The 26,923-nt window shown below is 28.1% G+C and overlaps 1 protein-coding gene across 4 annotated transcripts in view; it reads left to right on the top strand.

The window, feature by feature from the left end:
* LOC114126280 (uncharacterized) overlaps positions 1–15,994 on the top strand; it is a 50,267-nt gene extending 34,273 nt beyond the window's left edge. Inside the window, exons 3-21 of one of the 4 annotated variants that reach the window (XM_050197891.1) lie at positions 6,975–7,233; positions 7,508–7,790; positions 7,861–7,988; positions 8,042–8,328; positions 8,390–8,466; positions 8,536–8,708; positions 8,788–8,925; positions 9,007–9,471; positions 9,508–9,549; positions 9,622–11,420; positions 11,488–11,572; positions 11,649–11,768; positions 11,843–11,947; positions 12,275–12,416; positions 12,489–12,748; positions 12,808–12,958; positions 13,041–13,315; positions 13,413–13,546; positions 14,940–15,994. In XM_050197891.1, the coding sequence (XP_050053848.1) occupies positions 7,032–7,233; positions 7,508–7,790; positions 7,861–7,988; positions 8,042–8,328; positions 8,390–8,466; positions 8,536–8,708; positions 8,788–8,925; positions 9,007–9,471; positions 9,508–9,549; positions 9,622–11,420; positions 11,488–11,572; positions 11,649–11,768; positions 11,843–11,947; positions 12,275–12,416; positions 12,489–12,748; positions 12,808–12,958; positions 13,041–13,315; positions 13,413–13,546; positions 14,940–15,107 (5,034 nt within the window). In that variant the 5' untranslated portion in view covers positions 6,975–7,031 and the 3' untranslated portion in view covers positions 15,108–15,994. Of the gene's footprint in view, positions 1–6,974; positions 7,234–7,507; positions 7,791–7,860; positions 7,989–8,041; positions 8,329–8,389; positions 8,467–8,535; positions 8,709–8,787; positions 8,926–9,006; positions 11,421–11,487; positions 11,573–11,648; positions 11,769–11,842; positions 11,948–12,274; positions 12,417–12,488; positions 12,749–12,807; positions 12,959–13,040; positions 13,316–13,412; positions 13,547–14,939 lie in introns of all 4 variants that reach the window. The other 3 variants (XM_050197889.1, XM_050197890.1, XM_050197888.1) reach the window with 3 other exon arrangements.
* The last annotated feature ends 10,929 nt before the right edge of the window (positions 15,995–26,923 follow it).

The following is a 26,923-nucleotide window of genomic DNA, read 5'->3' as shown; positions in this document are numbered from 1 at the left end:
ACAGTTTTTCGAGAATTCGTTGTGGGGTGGAGTATTGATTGTGCATTTATGAAACGGTTACATGTTATATTGGGCTTCATAATATTATTTTAACCCTCATAGTAGTTCTCGCTAAATTTTGTCGTGTAAAAAAAAGTTTTTATAAATATTTCACCTACAGGTTCAATCATAACACTTATATTAAAATAAATTTAGCTTTTCACTTACGTAATCTACGTAACCGTTAACCAATGTTGATCATTTTTCATAAATATACAAGTATTTTATAACGATCTGTAACTCATATTGTTGTCATGGATGTGTCAAAAATAAATAGGCATATATATAAAATCGTAGTACCGGATGTTTTCTATCAACAATCGACTATATTTTAGAGGTCGTCGACATAGGCTTAGAATAATACTAGTAACAAAATCTATTTGGTAAAAAAACAATATTTCTTCAATATACTCTAAAATATTTAAAAAAACAGATAACAAAAGTTATCCAATTATTATAATTAAAACTTCAAACTTTCATAGAAGCTTTAAATATTTCCATTCTTTTAGGTATTAGGTTAGCATAAAAATTTATTAAATTATAGTAAAACTGACAATTTTAACTTTCTTGAAGAAACTGAATACGAAAAATATATTAATTTAATCGTCTTTGTTGTTCTTATTTTATTATGTAGATAGCTGTAACATAAATATTTCTATTCCGTGTGTATTAATATAGGCAACTCAATTAAACACAATAATTATTATATAGTTATACTATTTCATGACTTGGAATAATATTTTTTATTAACATTTTTCACTGTTTAATTTTAAAGTTAAAAACATGGATGCAATTTTATAAATATATTTATTATATTTTATACTTAACAATCTTATACATATCTGAACCCTATTGATATATACTAAACAAAACAAACTATAATATATGTATTGATACTTTTGCAGTTTTATAAATCATGGATCGGATAGCCATTATCATATTAAATCTTGATACTTATATTCTGTATATATCTATGTTTTTCTTAGTATTATATAACGTTATATAAATATAATGTTGTGTGTATATTATAAAATTATTATATATTATGTTTGCCCAGTTATGTTTTTACTTTCCTTGACGTCATATACATAATAATTAGTAACGCTACCATTAAGCCGCTTATTAGCCGCCCATAACTAACTCAGGAGTCAGGTTTATAAACGCACCGAAAGGGATAATTTATTCGTGGCTACGTGATGACGATAACGTCGAAAATCATGTACAGGTGGTACTTCACTAGACGATTCACGTAAGTCCAAAACACATTATCTGCTAACTCGACGGCCATAGGCGCAAATAGAGCGAAATTTAAGAGGAATATCGACCACTTGTCATTCTTTCTTTCAGGAAAGAAAGTAAACCTTTAAAAACGATAAAAAACAATACACCAAATAAAACTGTAAAAAAAATTTGTTCTCAATAATTAATAATATTTTCAATTAATTCTGCTAGTGTGCTTTACAATGTAATAAATGAACGACCATTGTCCACCGTTCAAGTATGAAAAACGTAACTTAATTCGACAATGTTGTAAGAGCTATTTGATATTCAAGTTTAAGAATACTTATAGTTAATATTGAGAACGATATTATGATGTTTATACAAACTTAAATTGATTTGTCATATCCGACAGGAGAATCAATTTAATATATTGTGATATATTAATTATTATGATATACTATAATATGTGCCCAGCGCCTGTCTACGGATTTTCTAAAAGTAGGTATTTTCATTTTCTCATGTTCATTTTCTATTGTTCGTAGGGCTCCATCGCCTGTTGATTTAATTACCTTTGTTTTTCTTCTAAAACACGTATATTTACCATATCGGTCGGTGTACGATAGGGGAAATTATCATAAACTATATATTATATTAAGTAATATAAACCTACCCACCGATTTTTGTAAAGGTCTGCAAAATCGTATAATCGTATAATACAATACACGCGCATGATAATTTTTCCCACACCCGTAGCAGCGAAGTATATGGTAAACGATACCGTCTCGATATCATGTGCACGTGCGGTAAGACCACACTCTTTTATATGTATGGGACGACCATACACACACAAATAAACATATTATTTATTTTTTACGCGCATGTGTAATATACGCATTACAATATTATCAAGGTAAACGAGAACACCTCTGCTGGCCGCCGCACATCGAAATCCAATGAGCCTCAAATTTCGTATGATACGTATCATTATAATGTTCTGTGTTTCGCGTTCGTTGTTGCTACTGCGTACATTTTTTACGGCTATTTATATACATACTCATCAGAGACGATGCGCCTGCAGCGGAGCGTTGCAGTCTTCCTTTAAAATTCGAAAATCAAAAATTAAATCGTGATTTCGCTTTGCATGCGACATTGTTGTTTTAGTTCGACCTGCACGATCAAAATAATTTCACGTAACGCCTCTAGAATTTCAAAAGTTCAATTTTGTCTCTTCGATATATGTATTATACATAATTTATCCGAGAAACTTCGACACCAATTAAATAAATATTATATGACACATCAGACGGTGTGTTTCAAGGGTGACCCAAATAAAATAAATATTCAACTTTCCGTCATTGCACAGATTGTGCAAACTTAGAATATTCAAACGTAGCTTGTATATATTATATACTATTTGCAGTGTATATACCGACAACGGCGCCATAAGGTCGAAATTATTAGCTAGGGATTGCGATCAAGGTATATTATATATAACACAGGAGTTTCCTGAAATGCATTAAAACTTATTTTCTCGTTTCACCTTTTGTACCTGCGTGCATAGTTATTATTTCACTACACTAGAACTTAATTTTTTTGTTTTATTCTCCACCCTACCATAAAACCGCATATACGAATACTTCCGTTTTTCTTTGTATACTAAAAACCCAAATCATTGTTGTCTACCACCAAAACGTATTCATTCTTTTATACTATTCGAATCGGGGCCAAGTTTTCTATATGTATATAATATAATATAAATAGGTGACATAATGGTCTTAGGTACACGTAATCATGTTTGAAACGCGTACAATACTGTCTGAAAAATTATAATGGTATGAGTCTTATTGTAGTAATTTCTAGACTATTTATATATGATAAATATATATATATAATATATTATTATATATGTTTTCTCAACCAATTCATATTATTATTAAACATTAAATTTCAACCACTAACCTCAGCCTTTGCAAATTTATTTTAACAGTAACGATAGTCGCAATTTTATTATATTTATAACTATGCTTAGAATATTATATCTCGAATCAAACAAATAAAGTATTTTAATAATTTAATAATACATACATTTTGATAGAAAACGATAATATCTGTTGCCTTCCGCTAAGATAATTACTTATATTTTGAAAGATGAACTGCACAGCTTCTGTCATGGCTTCCTAATCCGACGTATACCAACAGTTGTAATAACAATTATATCATCTAACCGTCGTTAATATCTATATACCTATACGGAAATATAGTGTATGCATAGGACAATATTTTTATCGTTAAATATCAATAGCTCTTTGAACGTTTAAACTGTTTAAATTCGTCTCTCCTTAATCTTTTTACCGGAAATTACAACGCTCGAGACACACGAAAAATATGTTTTTATCTTTAAATAACATTATCGTATAATCACATAATAATAATCATGATGGCCGCGGTGCGTTGTAATTTCCGTTTTATATTACGAGATAAAGCGCCGCGGAATATGCAAAGAATATTCGTTTATCAAAATGATAACAATATTTTATATTATAAATGTGTAAATAATTCGTACATAACACTGCGCGTGGGAGTATACGGAATTTAGAGGAGAGTCGGATCACGTTTTGTGGTATGACGGATAAATATTATTTAAGACGCTTGTCGGGTCTTGGTGATGCACGTAGGATTTTGATTAAAAATACTCAACATTATATATGTAATAATTGTAATATATATATATTTATATTTTTTATGTATTCGTGTTTCATAATCCATACGATTTAATAAAAAAAAATATCAATTTAGATACACAACTTTTAAAATGTTAATTCATCGATGTGCTGAATTTGATGAACAGTTTTACAAAACTAAAATGGAATTATAAAATGGTTATACCTAATAGGTAAAACAATTTTTGTAATCATTTTATCAACATAAAAATTTTTAAGTTTAGATCGTCTGAAAATCACCACTTTTATGTATTATATTATACTTATCGCATAGAGCTGTCCAAAGAATAACGAATTCGTGGCCTCCGAATTCGTATATTATTATTTTCATGCGCAATCCAATCTAACGGCGGTCCAGCTTTCGGAAAAATTCCATTTCAAAAGTTGTTGGATTACGTTCTACACGTGTTGAGAGACCCTGTTCGCCGGCTCGTTCGTTAGTCAGCGACCACTTTCACCTTTCCGGCTGGACCTCTCCCGCACATGCGTGTCCAACCCCTCCCTGAGACAGTCTCGTTATAATGTAATAATAGTCTGATTGGACACATATATACCTACCGTTGAAAACAATTTACTCGTCTAGACATTGGTAACGCCGCGTATACAAATAATGTGCTGCGGAAACTATCCGAGAAAATGTAATTGGAAATAGGTACACACCTAAGACAAACTGTAAAGGAAATGACGAAATCAAAATCGACCAAATTTTGTTGGCCGCCAAATAATAATGATAATAATAATAGTAAATAACAATATAGCTGTAAAGAATATATAATATTTAACACGGTTTTGATAGCGAAGGCCGTATTGGTTTGTTGGACAATCGAACACCGTTAAGTGCCATACGCTTATGATACGGCAACCTTTAAAACTTTGTAAAAAAACATACTCGGTATATTATACCGATCTATCAATATAAACTTACCTATTTCCAAATTGTAAACGTGCCCAAAATTGAGATTGCCATTGCGATTTATTATTTCCATGGCGTGTATTTTCAGTAAATTGTCATTCGTTAAAGAACGTTCCGTTATTTTCGTTCGACGCGTTTTAATTATCTATTTTTTCAACAATACGAAGTATTGGTTGGATAGTTGCCAAACTTATTTGTCCCTTAACTCTCAATTTTTCGGAGCCATGTAGTAACACGAAATGATTTATACTTTTGGCGTGATTTGCAGACTTTTCAAGATTGGGTTGCCAGCTTTTTGGAGAAAGTTTGTAGTGAGGTTTTTAGCATTCTTCAGCATTTCTCCAATAAATGTAAAAATATTAGGAATAAGTATAACCATAATTTATATATTTTAAAAAGTATCAAATGAATATTGTTTTACACAATATGTTTTAAAAATCTTTGAATCGATCTTAAGTGATGATCAATTGTAAAATAGAACATTTTTTCTTATTAAAATAATTCAATTTCCGCTGGTTTTGAGGTGAGTTTAAGATTGTGACACAAATAAGTCGAAAATATAAACATATTTTATGTTAAGAAACACTACATAATTATACCTAACCGTCTTACCTTAATTCTAAGTCATAAATAATTTTGACAAATTATTGAAATTCGCTGTCAACAGATTAGTTAATGTGTTTATTATACAATTCTTTTATTCTTTTTACAGACGATGACACCAGTCATTTTCTAGTGCACCTATAGTCCATTAAAAATTGTATTATATGACGCACACTAAACGGTGGTTAGTCATTAGCGACACGCTATAATATACCAATTGGTGGTTTTCATTGGTATAGAATTCAATACTTCAATTGTAATTTAAATTTAAAATGGTGATGTTAATTGTATATATTTTTGACCTCATTTAGTTAAAAATTATCACTCAGATTAAGAAGATCCAACTAAGATTCTTATAAATGTATTAAGTTATTTGTAATAACTACGTTTTATCGAAAAATTTGAAAATAAAAACCATAGTATATTATACTTTTATAATAATAAATAATAATAATAAATTATCTATTTATTGTTTGTTTGGGTTTATATAGCAATGGAAAGAGATCGCGTTTATATTATTTGGACCGAGGTTCATCGATACATGAAAAGTAGTTACTAGTCCATTTATAAATCGTTATGAAAACTATATATATCCCCAATATCCACACATACATTACGATCTGCAATATCCCAAAACGTCTGCAGTTGTTTTATGTCTTATTATCTGATGGACAGCTTTCTATACAGGTTTTATGTACAGCTTCTTTACAGGACTATTTTGTCTCTATCTAAGATAAGACAAATATAATATATATAATATAAATCCCTATAGTATAATAGGTATGCATTGAATAGTTAAATTTGTTTTAATTGGTATTAAAATATGTAAATATTATTTTCTTCAATTTCAAATAATATTATACCTACTGCGTATATTTTTTTAATAAATCATTTTAAGTGAAATCACTGTATAGAATCAAGGAATTCGCTCTGCTGTGTAGTAAATCGTCCAGCTTACCTATTCATTGAATTAATTCACTGTAATAAACGTGTTAAATTTCAATCAATTTATCTTAATATATATTTATTATTATGGTTAAGAATTTTTAAAAGGTAAAATTCAAAACATCAAGAGTTTTAAATATTTTATAAAAGAAGGATTATCTAGCTGTTTACTATTATAATTATTTTAAAAAAAAACTACCAAAAGTAAATAAATTATTGCATATTTTTCTACTTAGTTCTATTAGGCTTTCTTTTCTTCTCTGATTTATGGCTGACATAACTCTTTTTGACATAAATCCGCTCTTACTAGTCTCATATAGTTTTAAGTATATTCTATATAGCTAGGATATCATACAGACCTCACATAAGGTATATTTTCGCATATATAAAATCCAATTTACCTATGATAATTAAGCCTCCCAAGTTTTCAATATTATTGTATACACTATATATTATAGTAAATATAACTGTTCAGTTTTTTTTCTAAAATAATTTTTAATACGTCAATTATTAATCTCAAATAAATTTTACAGGTTTGACATGGTAGTAGTGTCTGTGGAAATCTGAGTGATTACGGGGACTACGGGGACATGTCGACAACCAGTGGCGGTGATACTAATTACATGCAAGAGAACTCGGTGACTACTTTATACGACGGTGATAAAACGGTTGTCAACCATAGAGTGTCACCACCTTCTTCGTCCCATGCCGACAGTGGTTTAGATAATTCTTACCCAGAATCATCCGCTGGTGACGCTAAACTCATTATAGACGTGCCCGACTTTTCCACAGGTATTTTTGTATGATAAAATTGATTTTTAATATGTTAAAATATTTTGAAGAATTGCTTGATATTCCTAACTTACATATTTTATTCTTTAATTAAATTTTGAGATTATGAGATTTTCGTAATACCTACTTAAATACTAAAGTAGATCCATATTTAAAAATATATATTAGGATATATTATATATAGGTATTGAATTAAAATTTCTTTAAATATTTACAAAAATATCTTTTGACGTGTAAATGACATAGATATTGTATGTATTTTTACTTTGTATAGAAATGGAAACACCTCGCACGGGTATTGATAACCCGAGCTTTGAGACTGATAAAACTGATGTACCAAAACCTATAACTAACGGGCACAATGGAACCGTTAATCAAGAAAAGGATAAAATGGCTGAAGCTGTGAATTTAGAATTAATTAATATGAAACCATTTGCTAAAAGCATTAATGGCAAAGAAAACGGAGTTCCCAAGAAAAAAAAAGAAACTGCTGTTAATATGAATGATACGTACGATGACTATTTTATCCCTGTGAATGAACACAAAAAATACATTAGGTTAGTGATTTTCATGAACACTGATAAATTAAAATATTTATAATAATTATGCATTTATAACTTATCACAGGGGTGGAGAAAAACTGTATGTAACCAAAGATAAACGAGATATGAATCAATCTAAAAAACCATTTATGTGTTGGGTGTTTGGTTTAGTCTTATTGGCTGCTGCCGTCATTATCGCAATTTTAGCATCAAGTAAGTAAAATCGATTTGCATTATAAATTGAAAATTAATCCCATATTTTTTAGCTGGTGTAATATTTAATAACGAAAGCGCAGTAGAGAGTAGGAATTTCATGGAGAATGAAAAAATCGCCGGTTTTGGTAATCACCATGGACATTTCTCATCAGTCAGCCCACCTCCTAGTATAGATAGTTCAAGTCCATTCAGCCCTCCAACCACTGATATGTCAGGAGTGTACCTTCCTAGAACCGTACAAGGTGAAATTGTTATTGACAATATGCAGTTTAATTCTGACTTAGCAAACAAATCATCTGCAGAATTCATATCATTAGCTAGTTCAATCGAAACCGAGGTAATTTGTCGTTATTATATTAAAAAATTAATTTTTACAACAATATTTCATATGCTTTCAGCTAAAAAATGCTCTTTTTAAAAACCAACCATTAAATAGTGTAACTGATGATATACATATTAAAGTCTTTGAATTTTCGTAAGTATTGTTTATTAATTATAGATTTAAACTTAACTTTAATAAACTAACTATTTATTTATTTTATAGTTCTGGAAGTGTAGTAGCTAAATATAGAATAGGCTGGGAATATAAAGATGACAGTGAACCACAGGATCTCATTGATGCAGCTACTCTTTACACTCGATTGGATAGTTATTTACGAGAATCTAATGGATATTTATACAATTATAGAGTTCCTATCCATAGATTGCGCTCAGATCGTAAGTAAAAAATAAATATTAGGTACCTTATTTTTTTTATTAATAATACAATATTTCAACCATATTATTATATTTATAGCTGTTTTGGATAGATGCAAAATAAATAACGGAAAATGTTCCCATTATTGTTCTTACGATTATACAAGTTTAGATTTTGTATGTTCATGTCCGTCTGAACTCACCATAAGTGAGAATATGAAAGACTGCAAACGAATTGGTAAGCGTTCATAAATAATTTAAAGTATTTAAAATCTATATTTTATAAATATGAATAAAAATAAAAATATATTTTTTTCAGATGTTAATAATGATGATATAGATGATATTAACATTCATGATAATAAGCATGACGAAGATAGCTTTGACACCAAGTCCGAATATGATTCATTTCCAGAACTTGAACCTAGTTCGGTACCTGAATCAAAGGCAGAGCCTGAATCAAGGGCAGAACCTGAACCAAGTTCAAAACCCGAACCTGAGCCTGAACCTAATCCAGAACCTGAAGTGATAGCTGAACCAGAGCCTAGTTCAAAATCAAAAACAGAATCTGAACCGGAGCCAAGTGCCGTGCCCGAAGTAGAACCTGAACCAAGTTCCGAACCTGAAATCATTGCAGAATTGAAGCCTAGTACAGAACCCGAAGTAAAAACAGAACCAGAGCCAAGTTCGGTGTCTGAAGTCAAATCTGAACCAGAACCTAGTTCAGAACCAGAAGTAAAAGCTGAACCGGAACCAAATTCAGTATCTGAAGTTAAAGCTGAACCTGAGCCAAGTTCGGTATCTGAAGTCAAATCTGAACCAGAGCCAAGTTTAATATCCGAAGTCAAACCCGAACCTGAATCTACTTCAGAATCAGAAGTAAAAGCAGAACCAGAGCCAAGTGCAGTACTTGAAGTCAAACCCGAACCTGAACCTACTTCTGAATCAGAAGTAAAAGCAGAACCAGAGCCAAGTTTAATACCTGAAGTCAAATCTGAACCAGAACCTAGTTCAGAACCAGAAGTAAAAGCTGAACCGGAACCAAATTCAGTATCTGAAGTTAAAGCTGAACCTGAGCCTAGTTCAAAACCTGAAGTCAAATCTGAACCAGAGCCAAGTTTAATACCTGAAGTCAAACCTGAACCTACTTCAAAATCAGAGCCTAGTTCAGAACCAAATGTAAATGCAGAACCAGAGCCTAGTTCAGAACCAAATGTAAATGCAGAGCCAGAGCCTAGTTCAGAACCAGAAGTCAAAGCAGAACCGAAAGTAAAAGGATCGGAAATTATCACAAAAATTGAACCTGATACTAAACCGGAACCAGTACCTAGTGCAGAGCCAGATTCGAAAAGTTCTATTGACAACTTTGAATCGTTGTCAGATGTCGACATTAGTTCTGAATCAGATACTGTTGAACAAAATAACCCGTCTTTAAGTTCTTCATCAGAAAAATCAATTTTAAATATTGATCCATCTGATAGAGAAGCAAAATCCCATTCAGATGAAGTATTCAGTCATGAAATCAAACCAGAAGTTACTTATAGTGTATCAACAGAGACTGAATTTGAAGCAAAAACCGAGTCAGCATCTAAAGAGAATTCTAAACCCAAAGAAAGTTCTGGATTATTAGGTGATATTGATTTGAATGATTCAGAGGAATCCACTATACCTCCATCGATAACCGAAAACTGGTTGACTACTACCTCATCTAGTATTCAAGGCATTCCTAAATTACCTAGTGATCTGGAAGTAACTGAAAAGGAAAATGAATCTACAGAAGATAAAATGAAGACAGAAGCTTTAGGTTTTGAACAAATGGAATTGAAATCTGAAAATAAATCTACCATTATTGATTTAATATCAGAATCCAACAGTAAAAATCCAGTTGAAGAAATAACCGAAATGCCAGAAATAACTACTTTAGATAACGTAAAAGATTTATCAAGTGTAGTTACAGTTTCAACCATTGATGCAAGTTCAACTATCAAAGAAGATATGAATTTACCTATGAAAGAAATGGAAAATATTACAAATGAACATGTTACAGAATACATTGATATGACCACTATGCCTTCAACAATAGATCAAGAACTAATTAAGCCATTGCATGGTTCAGCAGATCCAAATTCCTTAGAAAAAAAACAATCAGATGATTTGACAACTTTAGAAAAAACTAGTATACCCGATCCAACTAAAAAATTACAGTCTTTAACATCCTTGGAAGATCAGATAACTAATTCACCTATTATTGAAGTTTTAAGTACATCTACACAAAGTAGTATTGATAATTTCAACGAAAATAGTTCTCCTGATGAAAAAGATCCAATTGATCAAATTATAACACACTCAAATGAATCAAACATATCAGATGTTAATGAAGATGATAATATGAGTGCATTAGATTTATACCAAAAACCAGAATCGAAAAAAAAAGACAAGAAGACTTCCAAAAATCCTGAATTTTATTTATCTGATAGTGGATTTACAAAAAGAAATAAAACAAAAACAGAAAAAGAAAACAAAAAAAATAATAAATCTGATGTCATGGATATGATGCCAGAATTATTAAATTCCAACAAATGTGAAGAAGGACAATTCCAGTGTATAAATGGTACAACCAAAGATGGTTCATATTGTATAAAAATGTCATCAAGATGTGATACCAATAAAGATTGTACTGATAACTCAGATGAACATGAATGTGCTGAAAATGCTTGTTCTGGGAATTTCCAGGTAATAAAAGTATAATTAATTAATTAAATAGATAATGTTTTAATCAATCAATATTATTTTTTATTAGTGTAAAAGTGGAGAATGTCTACAAAGAAATCTGGTTTGTAATAATATAATGGATTGTGAAGATGGCAGTGATGAACAATCTTGTGGTTTGTGTACAATATATATAATTATTTTAACTATATATTATAATATATAATTAATATAATCTTTTTTATATAATAGATTTATGGAAGTGTGCCGATGATGAAAAACAATGTACTGGTGGTCAATGTTTACCAGAGTCATACTTTTGTGATGGAAAATCTGATTGTAATGACCATTCAGATGAGCTACAATGCAATAGTAATAATATTTATAATATAAATATGAATACAAATATTAAATTATGACATATTTTATATAATTTCTTATTATAGGTACTTGTAATGGGTATCAATGTTCTAACAGCCATTGCATATCGAGTACTTTGCGATGCAATGGAGTAAATGATTGTACTGGAGGAGAAGACGAACTAAATTGTGGTATGTATAAATTATAATAGTAATCGTATAGGCTTATTACTAATTACTGTATTATTAATAATAAACCAGAGAAATTATTGGAATTTTGGTTAAGTACCTAACAACTAAGAACTATTTATCTATATGATGCAAATGTGTATATAATATTCAAAAACTATTTAAAATAATAATATTAGTTATTAGGAAACCATTGTATCTTCTTTGTCACAAATTTTTACATATATATTTATCATTTACTTATACTTATATGCATGTATATATATTATGTATATGTATAATGAAATTAAATAAATAATATTAATTATACATACCATGGTTTATTTTTAGAATGTAATTCCAATGAATTTAAATGTAATACGGGCTCAGAATGTATTCCAAAAACCCAAGTTTGTGACAATGTACCACAGTGCACAGACCAAAGTGATGAATGGCAGTGTGTTCAACTTGATGGTGTTCAACTTTTTGCAAAGTATGTATTCTGTATATATTTATATTATTTTTTATAAAGACAAATATATTAATAATTTATGTTAACCAATAGAAAAGAAAGCGAAATAGCCATGAAAGTATGCAGTAATGATTGGTCAGAAACGTGGAGTAACTTTGTATGTCAAAGTCTTGGATTTACTGAAACAAAAACAACTAACTTCCGACCAAGTGAAAACTCTACTGAAAACTTAGTAGGCTACCTTAAGTTGAAACAGAATGCAACTTTAAATAGTTCTAAGAGCTTAACGGGATATCTTGAACCAGAACTGACTTCTTGTGAGACTGTGGAAATTAAATGTTCTTCTAAGCACTGTAAGACTTTATTTTGCATTTGTGTAAATTTGTATTAAAATTTCAACTTAATGTTATAGTGTGTGGAGATTTTGGAGGCAAAGATCCACTATCAATGGAAATGTGGCCTTCTGTTGTCTATCTTCATAACACAAAAACCCATAAGTCGTGTACATCTAGTCTTGTAAAAAGAAATTGGATATTATCATCTTATAGTTGTGTACATTCCATGTTAGTATATATTTTTATTTAAAGAAAAACAAATTTATTGTAATTATTTGATCTTAAACATATTGTATTGTTTTTATTTTAGTGATGAATCTCTATCGCCTGAACAATGGGAAGCAGTCTCAAGCAAATCTCGAGTAGCCAATGAACAGAACTTAACAAAAAGATCAGTTTCTAGGATAATTAGTCACCCTGGAGTAAAATTCGAGAAATTACGCTATTTCAATGACTCAGTATTAGTAGAACTTAGTATGCCATATGATTTATCAGAAGAAGTCAATACAATTTGTTTACCTGAAAAAGTTGTTGATAACAAACAACCATGTGTCACTGCCAGTTGGTCATATGAGTCTCCAGGAGGTATGTAATGTGTATAGCTCTATAGTCTTAAAAAAATATAATTTCTTTATTACTCATTCTTGTTTGTATTTCTACATATTAATTTTTATAATTACAGTTTTCAAACAGTTTTCTCGCTCTTTATCTGAACCATTAATGCAAACAGATTTGTGCAACTCAACAAAACACTTCAATGGTTTCCTAACAGAACAGGACATTTGTGTTGCTTCGGGAGAAATGGAAGCCAGTAATGTAAGTGTTATTATCTTTGTATTCATATATTAACACAAGTAACAGTAGATACAGTGATTTTGGTAAAAATATTAAATTAAAGTGTATATATATTATGTAATGTGTATGTTTCAAATGTCTTAAAGATATTATATGTTAAAGGATACAATTAATGTATCCAATAACTAAATAATAACTTAGTATAGTATTTAACTGAAAACATTTAAGATAATCAAAAATTGACATAAAATATCAAATATTATGTTTGAAAGGTTACATTAGTGTATTATTTTTCATGATATTTAAAAAAAATAATATGTATACGTTAGCCAATACATTCATAAACTGTTTATTATGACAGTAGCTTGGTATAATTTATTATTATGAATTTATCAAGCAATAAATGACAGTTATATATATTTTTAATAGTATTAATATTGTTGTAATATTTGTGAACAAAAATATAAATACATTTAAATTATAAAAATATCATAGAGAAATAAATAAATTATAATGGTTTTTAAATTTGCATAGCCATTGCATACTGTTTCTCAAAGTTATAATGCAATTACAATTACCTATAATAAGAAATTTTATTTACATACTTATTTATAAAAAACACATTTCCATTTACAATTAATCAAATGAATGAGGTAACAAATATAAAATTATAATTCAGATTTAATTTAATACAACTGTATAGTTTTTTTTTTATTATTATTTCTCAATTAAAATATAGATATTAATTTAATCTTAATGGTTTTGCTTAGCCAATATATTTTTTTATTATAAATAATATTACACACAAATATTAATCTAATCAATTATGTATTTGAATTAAAGCTGTCTTTTGACAAAAAAAAAATAATAATTATAATAAAATAAAATACAAACAGAAGCTTCATTCATTTTATATAATATCATCATTGTTAATTTGTATTGATTAATTAATTCAAATATCTTAATTATTAAAAGTATGATCTAATTAAGTATCTAAATGCTAATTAAATTATTTAAAAAATATTTAATAAAACCACCTCTGTGTTTCAATAAACTTAAGAACTTTTTTTTTAATCAAAACATCTGTATTATCTGAATACTGTTTATAGTAATATTATATGTGAATTTATGATTAAGCATTTTAGTTTTTTATAAAATTGATTTGTATATTTTATGTACCTATTTTATAAAATAATATCTTCTGAACAAAAATCTTATACAATGCTATATCATGCTTGTCACTTAATTTTTAGTTATATTTATTATTTACCATAATAATTTTGCTATTAATTATAATTAATTTACTATATTGACAAATTACATGGCCCATTAATAGAATAAAAAATAAGATTTGTTATAGTTTAATTAAATTTTTTTCTTTGTTATTTAATTATAAATTGTTGCCATTTTACAGATGGAAATTGGATCACCATTAATGTGTTTGGCTGAGAATGGATTATGGCAAGTACAAGGTATGCTCAGTTACCGGGGTGGTTACGGTCGGTCATCAAAACCATCGCTTTACAACGCGATTGTAGAATCTGTACCGTGGGTAGAGAACACAATAGCATCTGGTGTCTAACATGTTCTCTTGGACAATTTCCCCTCATGGGTCTAAATGATTAATATTTTAGAAGTATTTAATAATAATTATGAAACGACAACCATTATATTATTATCTAAAGTGTCGTAATTTATACTTTTTTAAAGAGATATTATACTATAGTATAATGTTTTTGATATTTTAAGTACCTATTTTAATTTTTTTTTTTTTTTACTTATGTTTTAAGAGAAATTACTCATTTAAACTTATCTAATTTTATGGTATATTATGTATACAGTTAATTAATATTTAAATTCATAGGCTTTTATAATACGGCATGTTTTTGACACGAGTATACAGCGAGTTGCCATATAGAAATATTATTCATGTCTGTAAAATATTATCCGTCCATTTATTATTATTATTATTATTATTTTGTATTTTATTATTAACCAGTATAATAATATATACGAACATGTTCCTTCGGTCGACCGTTTACATTGGTTCGTGTGTTGGACACGCGATCATATTATAAGCTTCATTAGTTTCGTTTACACGACTGTATGTCAGTCGTACAACGGTCTCATCAACGTAAACGCTCGTTAAATCCAAAATTATATCTTTTATACTTGTTTGTAATTATTATAACATTTTTGTAGTTGTGCTCAAGAATTTTATATTTTAATATATTATTATTTTATAAGTGATGTGATTTGTTTTAAAGCTTGATACACTGATGTATTAACATTTATATGTATATATTATATGTATAATCATAAAATAATACATATTAATATACTATATAGAACTACCAATATCAGTTAGATTTTTCTATAAAATTATACTCAATATTTAAATTAAATAGATATATTCAATATTGTATTAATTGTATGGTTAAAAATAAAATAAATTTGATTTACATACTATTTGTTTTTTTCAATTTTATGGAATTATTTAATGTACTTGATGTTTTGATTGTTATTGTGTGATTATGATTATTAATAATAATGAAAATAAGGTTACCCATACTTATTATTATTATTTTTTTTTTTTTTAACAAATGTATAGGTATAACATAATACTTTAATGTGTTTCATTAGATCATAAAAATAATTATTATGATCTTTGGATGTAATATAAAGGAGAAGAAACTATTTTTCAAGTTCAATAAAAAGAAAATTGATATTGGTCATACAATTTTCTAAATATATTACCTAATTACTCAGTACATTTTATTATTTTATTTAAACTTCATAAAATGAGTTTTTTTACTCTTAATTGAAAAATACATTAATTATCATTTATTAGTTATTACATACAATTTCATATTTCTTTTTTTTTTCAGTTTAAGTACATATTAAATGTTATAAAGAAAAGTTATTACGTTTCTCTAAGAGGCTTGAAGATTATAAATTTATACTTAGACAAGACAAATTGATTTTTATAACCAGCATAGAAAATATTATCTTAAAGAACTGCCCCCACCAACCAAAAACTAGGGATTCACCTTTTCAATTTTACTCACTTATGCTTAAGTTGGATCTATTAAAAATGATGCCTGGCATGAAAGTGATAATGTGGACTCGATTTTATAATTTATAAATGTAATATATTTTCATTTATAATTAATGGCTATTAATTAATTAAATTTCAACCAGGAACCTGCGTAAATGATAGATAAGTAACTGTGTGTATCTTACATGGATGACCAGAAGTGATAAAAATTCTTTTCACCAATATAACATACATTAAAGATTAAATAAATGATTCGATAGTTAATTAAAGATCAAGATTTACAATCGAAATTTCGCCGCAATGTATAATATTATACATACCTATATAGGTATACCTATGCACTTGAGGATCCGAATAATATGAAACGAAGCAATTAAAACTCTTTCATTGAGAAAGTGGCCACGGCATGAATGATGTACAAAACATATCGCCTGGTCGGCTGTGATTACCAATGTCAGACAGCAGTACAATAAGGGCTTAGAATTTCGAAGGATTTCGCCGATAAATTATGTTTCAGTGACAACTTTTCGAACAAGTCCTTTAGCGAATTCCTCAGTGAAGCCCATTATAAGCCAAGACAACCGCCGCGCCGCACGCCATCCGTACAATGTTTAAGCGTTTAAGGTACTATTCCACCATCACTGTGTTCTGTCTATATGTACCGTTTGAACCGTGTTTATGTAGTTATTAATAATTAAATGAGATACCACCTATGAACACAATTTAATTTAATTTTGAAAATGGTAAGAAAATTCTGAATAATATTCAGATTCTATATTATAGAATATAATATTATCATTACGGTATTATACTTAACTTTAGTAAACGGCTAACGATAATTTTTCGTTGCTCATCAATATCCCAGCGTTAATGGTTGGCTATTACTACTCGTTTTAATTGCATTCATCTCGCCACCTTATCCGGCTCACGAAGATTCTACACAATATATTATCGAAGCATTTTCTCGTTACTATTCAGAAGGCAAAATGTTATGTATTGCGTATGGATAGGCGATGAAATCTCAATTTGTAATCAACCATTTCACGCCGAGTTCACGAGTGCATAGGTATTTATAATATTATAGAAATTACGTGTGGCGCGACACAATTTCGGTGAAACATATCACATTTGATATGTTTCCTGGCCGAAGATTATGCGCCGTGGATAACTCTAAAATGATAGAATCCACACTTCTGACATAAAATATTTATCACGAGTATGAATAACATGGACAATTTTACACGCATCTATATGCAGTATTCAGAATTATTTAAATTGTGTTTACGGACAGTGTGTGTATAGTGTATAGTGTATATAATATTGTATATTGAATATGTCTAGAAAATTCAAGTAAAATTGAGAAAATATTCGAACGGTATATTAAAAATATTAATTTACTAATGTTGTATATTCAGGCATAAAACACGAGATCTGCAATGTTATTACAATATTATTATGGATATAATTATTGAACTTTAAGTAGGGTACAATATTGTGAATTTGATGAAAGACTAAAATAAATATGCCTCGACAACAATAACAACACAATAATGCAATATATTATGTAGGTATACTTAGTACTTACCACTTATTAACATATAATTTATTATAAAAGTATTAATCGTGATACGCTTATGATTCATGTGGAATATACGAAAACAATCTATTCAATTATTGAAGGTAAATATCCAAAATGTAAGTAATAGCTGACAGTAAATACAACTGTTTTTAGAAATATAAAAGTAAGAAAATTGGATCTTTTCGTAAATTTATATAAGTACCGAATCACTAAAAATGTTGGATCTTATAGTACGCAATAAATAATTACCTACTAATAAAAGTATTATTTTACGACAAATTAAATAAGGGTGTCTATGAAGTCAAATTCAATGGGAGGAGAAGAACATAAAAATATAACCTACTAAGTTCTTTACGTTTATTACTATTTATATTACTTAACAATCTTTAAACAGGTAGTTTACCCTAGTCCTAGTGTTAATACTAATAAACAGTATAAAATACAGTCAATGGTTTATTATTATATTAGGTACTAGAAATCCTAGCCATTTCTACTAGAGATTTTCTTACATCTTAGAGCATCCCTCTTTAGGGGAATTAATATTATGGATCGAAAACACTTATCATCTTATCACTGCATGTAATACTGTTAATTAAGGTTTGGAAATGATACATCCGCAATTATTATTATTTGGCTAATACCTGCGTTGTCCATCTCTATAGAATGTTCGATTCGTATAAAATAGAATATTATAAATTATAATGGTTAAAAATTTAATTCATATTAAGTTTTAAGTTTATATTTAGGAAATACATTTTATGTACCTCGTGATTTTCGGTCGTGTAATGCAATTTTATAGTTTCAATGAGAGTATATAGCATTTTCGTTAATTGTTATATACCATTGTTATAATGCAGTTAGTGACAGGAAGCAGTAACAGAACGTTTATATAGTTAGAGGATTGAGTATAAGTTGCGGCGGCGGTGACGGCGGTCATCGAGCCACAGCTTTAAGTCGATATATGCACGCAGCACGCCGCCAGGAATCGTGGGTCAAAAGCCAATGACGTCACGCTTTCAGACGGTGACGTCAGGCCGGCAAGGAAAATGTGTAACAGATTAATCTCCATCGTCCCGCGCTCGCGCCGTGTCGACGAACCTAACAGCTAACAATGCATTTATGTAAACCGTGACTACTGTGTCTGTTTTAACTCTAATATAGAAGAAATGTTTAAGTCGTAGAATGTGGAAAAGCAGAGGCCTATCGGTCGAATGTTAAAAATATATCTCCGTCACTTTTACTATTACGCTCATACAATACGTAATAATATTGGTACAGGACCGAGATAATTCACCAAGTATGCCATTCTTTCATTTATCCTCTAATAAAATTAATTTAATCAATAGTTCCGATTTTTTGGAATTTCTAAGTATGCTCATAGGGACCATATTATAGTTTTAAATATTCAAATCTTTTGTGCAATTTAAAAATTGTTCTACGATGTAAAATTCTTTTTTTTTAAATTTATTTCTACTTTTTTTTAATATAAATTGTTATGGAGATTATTTCGTTGAAAATGTTGTTGTACATAATCAAAATTCGTTAAAATGTTTTTTAGGTTATTTAACTTAATAGTACTAAGGATGACATATTATTTAAAATATATGCGAGGTATGACGGTTTTAAAATTATACCAATTAATATAATATATTATGTATCACAATTCACAATTCTTTATATTATCGAAAATTTGTTTTATCTAGTATAATAATAAGTTCTTGATTCAATATTACATATTGTATTATAATATGTAAAACCATTATAAATTACTTCCTTATAAGTTATAAGTATAAGTATTGATTTTTTTTTCATATGAAACCAAATTTTCAAAAAAAATAAAAAATCATCTGATTTATAGTTAACAATAAAAAAGGGTAGTTTACTTTGGGAAAAAAGAAGTTTGTATCAATACCATAGAATGGTCCATATAAATGCTATAAACATTCTAATTATTTTAAAATATGAAGTTAAAAATTTTCTTAAAAATACAAAACTCAGAATTTATTTCAGAATACATTTTTAAAGGATAAAAGGGTGATGAGGTGAATCACTCTGTTATCTAGCTGTGTATACATTATATGCATCATACATCTATATTATTTTTGTATTGTATACGCATAATGGCATCAGCGGTAGAAAAATATTTTCAACATAATATAATCACTATACTCACTAGGTCTCTTCTCTGCTCTCCTCTTCTATTCTACATTCAATAGGCCATGAGTAGTTCGCTAGACTTATATATACATAAATGGGACAAATAAGGGATGGTAAGACCCCTCCAATAATATTTCAAGACCTCTCGAGGAGAGATGAATAAAAAATATATTCAACTTATTAAACGAAGATTGTTTTCAATAAAAATTTCACGTAATAAACATTTATTGTTTAGGGTTTATTTTTCATTTTGTACATATTTTCTAAATATAAGTTAAAAAAATAAATTATCTATCTGATTTAAATTCAATTTTATAACAGATCAGGGATCACTATATATGAACAGAGTTCATAATAACTATGATCTATATTTTACAATAATATTATTTAAGTAGGTACCTACGTAATTTGAAAAATACTTAAAGATGAATACAGATTACACCAAAGCAGGATAATATTAATACACGGCATACTAATGTAAGCCGAATCTACGGTTTTCGTATACAATTATTCTTATTATTATTTTAAACATGATTTATCATTGTATTAATTAATAAAAAATTGTATACATAATTAGTAAAGATTGATAAATCTATGGAAAACTTACCAATATCCCTATGATTTTTTACTGCTTAAATAACAATCCGGATGGTTAAGCTTACTTATTCATGGTAATTTTTCTATTTTACTACAGTAATACACTACTGTATTAATAATAATATATTATAATTTATAGCGTAATATTGTAGTATTGTTATTATTGTATTGTCTTTGTGGTACGTACTGATTGTGTGCGTCAGCGGCATTAAGCCTTATATATAATTTCATATTCAGACAATGAGATAATATATGCATAAATATATATAATATATATGTAATAATTTACTCGTCGTTCCGCGAGTGTGTACGTGTTTCGTTCACTCTGTACACTCGTACGTTTTCAGAAACAATCGACAGCGAAAACTACGTTTTGACACTAATAATACTAATAATACTTTAGCCGATATGTTTGGCCAGGACTCAGTGTATCAGTGTGTGAATTTTCATCAATGGAAAAAATATTCGTTTACTTGATATATCTCCTTAAAATATTTACTGACAACATTATTATCCTTTTCAAGAGCCTTTATATTGTATTCTCATTGATTATCTACATTTACCAAAATTGTAGTAGGTACATAATTTGAAAAAAAAAATAACTGCAAGGGAGTATAACGACACCTTAAGCGGTCAAGAACTAACCTACTCAAATTGTTAGATGAGTTCACGTATATGCTTAGGTATATAATAACTAAGGCTCAGACTTTAAAGCATATGCTTCATTTTTTTTTTTTATATAGATAGAAATCTAATTTATCTACAAAAATTCGTTTCATTTCATTCTGATTCCAAATAAACCAATTTATTTTCGATTTTTTTCAATTATTTTAGCTGTGGATTTTTTATATGTTTATTATGCTATAATGATAATAATAAAAAAATAATTAATAAGAAATGTAAAAACCCAGAATGCGGACTAAATGGTTATTTTGAATTATTATTGTTTTCGTTATCGGCTTGTTTATTAAATGTATTAAACGTATAAATTGTCGATTTACATATATATAGCCTGCAGTACCTATACGGTCAGTAGGCCTATAACATCGATATCGACCATTTCAAAATTTAAGATTTAGTGTTGTAATTTGAAACCTCTTGTGTGAAGTATACACCGATCACTTCAGTGGATGCAGAGAGTTTGCTTTCTATGTATACAAATATTCTGTCGAACAATAGAGTCAGTTTCACTACTGAAAAATATTTAGGTAAATACATAGTAGTTAATTCTTTTTTTAATTTAAATTTGTATTTCAAATTTATTTTATTTTTTTTTATAGCTAATTCATGTTAATTTTTGGTCTTGCTTTTTTTTTAAATAAATATGCTTCTTTTTTGATTTTTTAAAACAATCGTGTGCTTTTTAGTTGCTTTATTAGGTAGCTTTTAAAAACCAAGCTCTAATAATAACAAAGATACAAATAATTACATTTTTCTGAATCTATATTATACTTATAGTTTTATAAAAGTAATATCTATCTTAAATAGATATCATAAATCATAATGAAAATAAAAGATTCCTTGATCAGTTAAAGCCTCAGCACTTTTTTAATGAATATGAAAAACTAACCCTTCCTATAGTATATAGTCAGTAGTATAAACGTCAATTAATGCTTCAACTTACAAAAACAAATAGAATATACTTGGCCTAAACATTAAGTAAAGAAAAAAATTTACTTAATATATGGTGATATTTCCATGCATCATATTGTGATAAAGTTATGTATTATGTATATTATACAAACGCTCTGCATGAAAACTTGTCAAGAACGTTAATTATCACAAAAGATCCACTGAATACAAGCAGTACGGAGCAGTTAAGATAACTTTGAATTTCAACCCAAAATTATACCACTACTCTACAGAAATTAATTTCCGTGGCCATTCGCACTACCTATTCAACTCCGTACACAACAAAAGTCACCATACCGGGCACCCAACGTTAATATTATATACATGCTTAACCAAAAACCGTAGTATACTGAATCAAACACTAAAACCATATCTTTACATTGTCCATCAGCTTATTAATATTAAAATGCAGTTTTATAATATTATTATTGTTATTCTTAATTCGTGGGCTCTTTTTCGCGTTTTTGAAAGTAATTCATAAGTCTTATCTATCGATTAAAAATCAAGTCGATAATTTATACATACTTTTGTAGAATCAATCCATTAGAAAATATAATAAAATTATAATTTTAATAACTAATACTTGTACAGGTATGATAATTTCAGATAGAATTTTATACTATACTCGTACACATTGAAGAACGGCAAGGGAGGGACATGTTTCTTCAGAAAAATAATGAAATATAAAATAACAGCAAAAGAATGACGAGAAGGTACCGCTCCTCTGCTGTGTAGTAGGTGTTGAGTGGGTCACTGCAATGGACGTTTTAAATTTGACTTCAATAATATAAGTATATAGCACTGTATACAAAAAACGATTCAGAGTTGAGACGATCTGTCAGTCTATATCAGTCTATAATGTACTAAGTATATTTCGTGATTTGTTTTTTGGTATTGCAATTAAATATTAAAATAGTTTATTTAATTGGCCTTTAAGTTGATTTAATTTCCACCGAGAATATTGAATTTTTTATAATATAAATATCGATTTATAATAATAACATAATATATTTATCTATAATTATACATTTATAATATATTATTCTAATTGATTTTTGAGTCAATACCACCTTGTCGTAAAATACCAGTATGCTATTATATATTAAAAATAAAATGTACTTATACTTAAGATTTTTTATATTAAATGAATAATTATTAATCTTAATTAATTAATTACATTTTAAAATTCACATCACCATTGTTACAAATTGCAATATAGACAATAATTTATTCAACAGTATATTAATAATAATAATATATTGGAAATTAAATGTTTGCATTAATGCACTTGATTTGCCTATTTTACACGCCGTGTTAGCCTAATATTGAAGTCAGTATATTGGTTAAATAAAAAAGTTTTTAATTAATATAACGAAAAATAAAAACAATAATTTATAATTTATTAACACATTTTAAAACTTTTACCACTATAAATTTTGGCCCCTGAACAAAAATAAAGCTTATAATTTTTTACTATTTAACCATAATAATTTTAATAAAATTTACAATTTTTATTTCTGTAAACTGCAATAGTGTTCAATATATTAATTAATATTGCACACTGCAAATAATATTAACTTAAAAAATAAGAAACAAATAAAAGAAAATTTCTAATAATGTTTTTTTAAATGATATGTATAGATTAAATTAACTATATCATTTAAATAAAGATATAGAATATAGACAGTGCCTAAGTCAATTCTAGTCATTCACTAAAATAGATAAGTTAAAAAGTTTGTTCATGATGTCTAGTTCTAATTAAAAGTATAGAATAAGTTTCCACTTTTTAATATGCTCAGAAGCGAGTTCTCAATGTTCAAAATTTCATTATTTGCATTTTTCCTCATGTTATTGCTTGGAAATATGTAATACCTAGTTATTACATAAGTTTTATTGTATCAATAAATGTAGTCTCCAATTATTTTTCATAAAGATTAAAATCATTTATTGTAAAAATTAAAATTTCTTCAAAATAATGTAAGTATAATTTATCAATATTACAGTTTTATCAGTGCATTCGAGAATCGTAATATTAGGTAACTTCAAAATTCTTAAAACCTATTTTTAAATTGTTGAATTGCTTTCATATAATCTTAGAAACACATTTATGTTTTTATCTGGGTGTTTCATGAATTTAAATTTAAAATTTTCTATATCACTATTAAATATATCAAATTTTACCCCAAAACCTTAAATTAAAACTAACATGAAAACCAAGGTTTTTCAAATTCCTCGAAATTGTATGTTAATTTAATTCAAGTGTAAACAAAAATCAGAAAAAACATTAAATTGCATAGCCAATTTAAATCAGTTAATTTTTTATAATTATTTTGAATTTAACTCAAAAATAATCAAACTTCATGTAGACATTAATATATTAAACTACTACAAAAAATGACCTCTACTAGTAAGCCAGTGAAAATCATTGTACGTTATGTCAATACTCCTATTAAAATCACTGAGTGTTACCATGGCAAATGTATATACGTTCCTGAACCTCAAAGTTTAATATAACTTTATTAACAACCTTATTTTTATAATTATTGAAATTTTTTATAAAAGTGTTGATAGCACCGTTTTAGTAAAATATTGTACACTGCAATATTCAACAGTCAGATTAAATATATAGGTATTGATTCATACTATTTGAATTAAATTTGATAGGATAGGAGTGGAATTACCGAAATTGATTTCATGGAATAAATGCGACCACAAACCAGTGGTAGTATTGTATTTTAATTACGTTAATTTCAATTGATTATATTAAATAGAAATTTCTTAAAAGATTATTGTTATATATATTTTTTTAAACTTCTCCTAGAATAAATATTTTAATTATTTAATTTTTTTTTAAGTAACCTTATCCAGGAGAACATACTAATACCATTTGGGTACAAGTAAGAAGTAACAAAATTTAATTTAATAAGCGTGCATAAACGTCTAATGGATAACCCACATCAACTTCTATACCACCACACTGAAATAATTATAATATCATAATATACATCGGAGTGGTTGCATGTTTAATTTAAATAAATAAAATTATTCGGGCGCGTATGAGTTAAATTATTATTAAATTCTAGTTGTGTATGGAAAATATACCAAAGTAGCAATGTATATGAAACGAAACAAATTATTTAGTTTTATTGTTTGTTACAACGACATTGATCATCGCTTTGGTATGTCAGTTTAGTAAATTGTAAAAGTTTACCAACGATTTATGATAGGTATTTATTTATCAATAATATTACATGATATAGTATATTGTATTATAATATGGTGTTTAGCTTTACTATACGTTTGTACCTATGTCTGCTTGGGATGACTTATAGCAGTTATTTCCACTATTTTATTAATCTATCTAATTTTAATAAAAAAAAATACGTATGAGCATCGATATTCACACACCTATATTATGTACGCTATGCTAGATAAAAAAAAAAACCAAAAGCAATTGTGTTCTATATGATTATTTCAAAATTTCCCACGAGATTTAAAAACCAAAATATAATAAAGTATTCTCAATTTGTACTTTAATAATAAATAATGTGGACAGTTCATGAAAAATAAACAAAAACAAAACGCTATTGGATAGGCAGTAAATAATATTATTATGTTTTTATTAAAACTTATGAATTATAAAATGAACATAGTAATAAATAATAGGCACCATTAATTTAAAGCGATAGTGAAATTTTGATATTTTGTTCAACCTAAATAAATAAATAATTTAAAAAAATCGTCGTGCTTAATAATTTACTGTAAAAATTTGAGTTAAAAAATGGGAGGTTCTTGTTTACAAAAAACTAATTTTCATAGCCACGTGAAATCGTTTAAAATGTTTAAATACTGCATACACAATTTATACAAATTAACGAGTTGAAAGTGCAAAGTGTTCTTGAAAATTCCAAAAATCAAAACTCGAAGACACTTATAATAAATCAAACGATAAAGTGTATAAGGGTAAACATGTTTGGTGTATCATATTGTAAACACAGGTATAAATACATACAATTAGTTTTATCCTATACGACCTATACACATACTCCACCGGAGCTATAGTCCTCCTGTAATCTACTACCTAGCTATATAATATAGTGTATATGGGTATATGCCGAAAAAGGTCGTTAAATTAGGTACCTCCTTATCCCTTACACACGCGACAAAAGTATAATGTCTTGCGAGAAGGAGGAAGAAACGCGACTTTGAAGGGGTGGACACGGGTGTGTGGGTGCGCGACACACACCCTTTAACCATTGCGTCGAACGAACATCGGTCAGGATGTTGCCCCCCCTTCCTATCCACTGGATTGCCACCCAACGGAAATCGTGCGCGTGAGTACGGTGGAGTAATGTTTTGAGAGTAGCCGCTAGTC

This window comes from Aphis gossypii, chromosome 1 (assembly GCF_020184175.1).
Source record: "Aphis gossypii isolate Hap1 chromosome 1, ASM2018417v2, whole genome shotgun sequence".
Classification (NCBI taxonomy): domain Eukaryota; kingdom Metazoa; phylum Arthropoda; class Insecta; order Hemiptera; family Aphididae; genus Aphis; species Aphis gossypii.
This window is presented reverse-complemented; position numbering and strand designations above follow the sequence as displayed.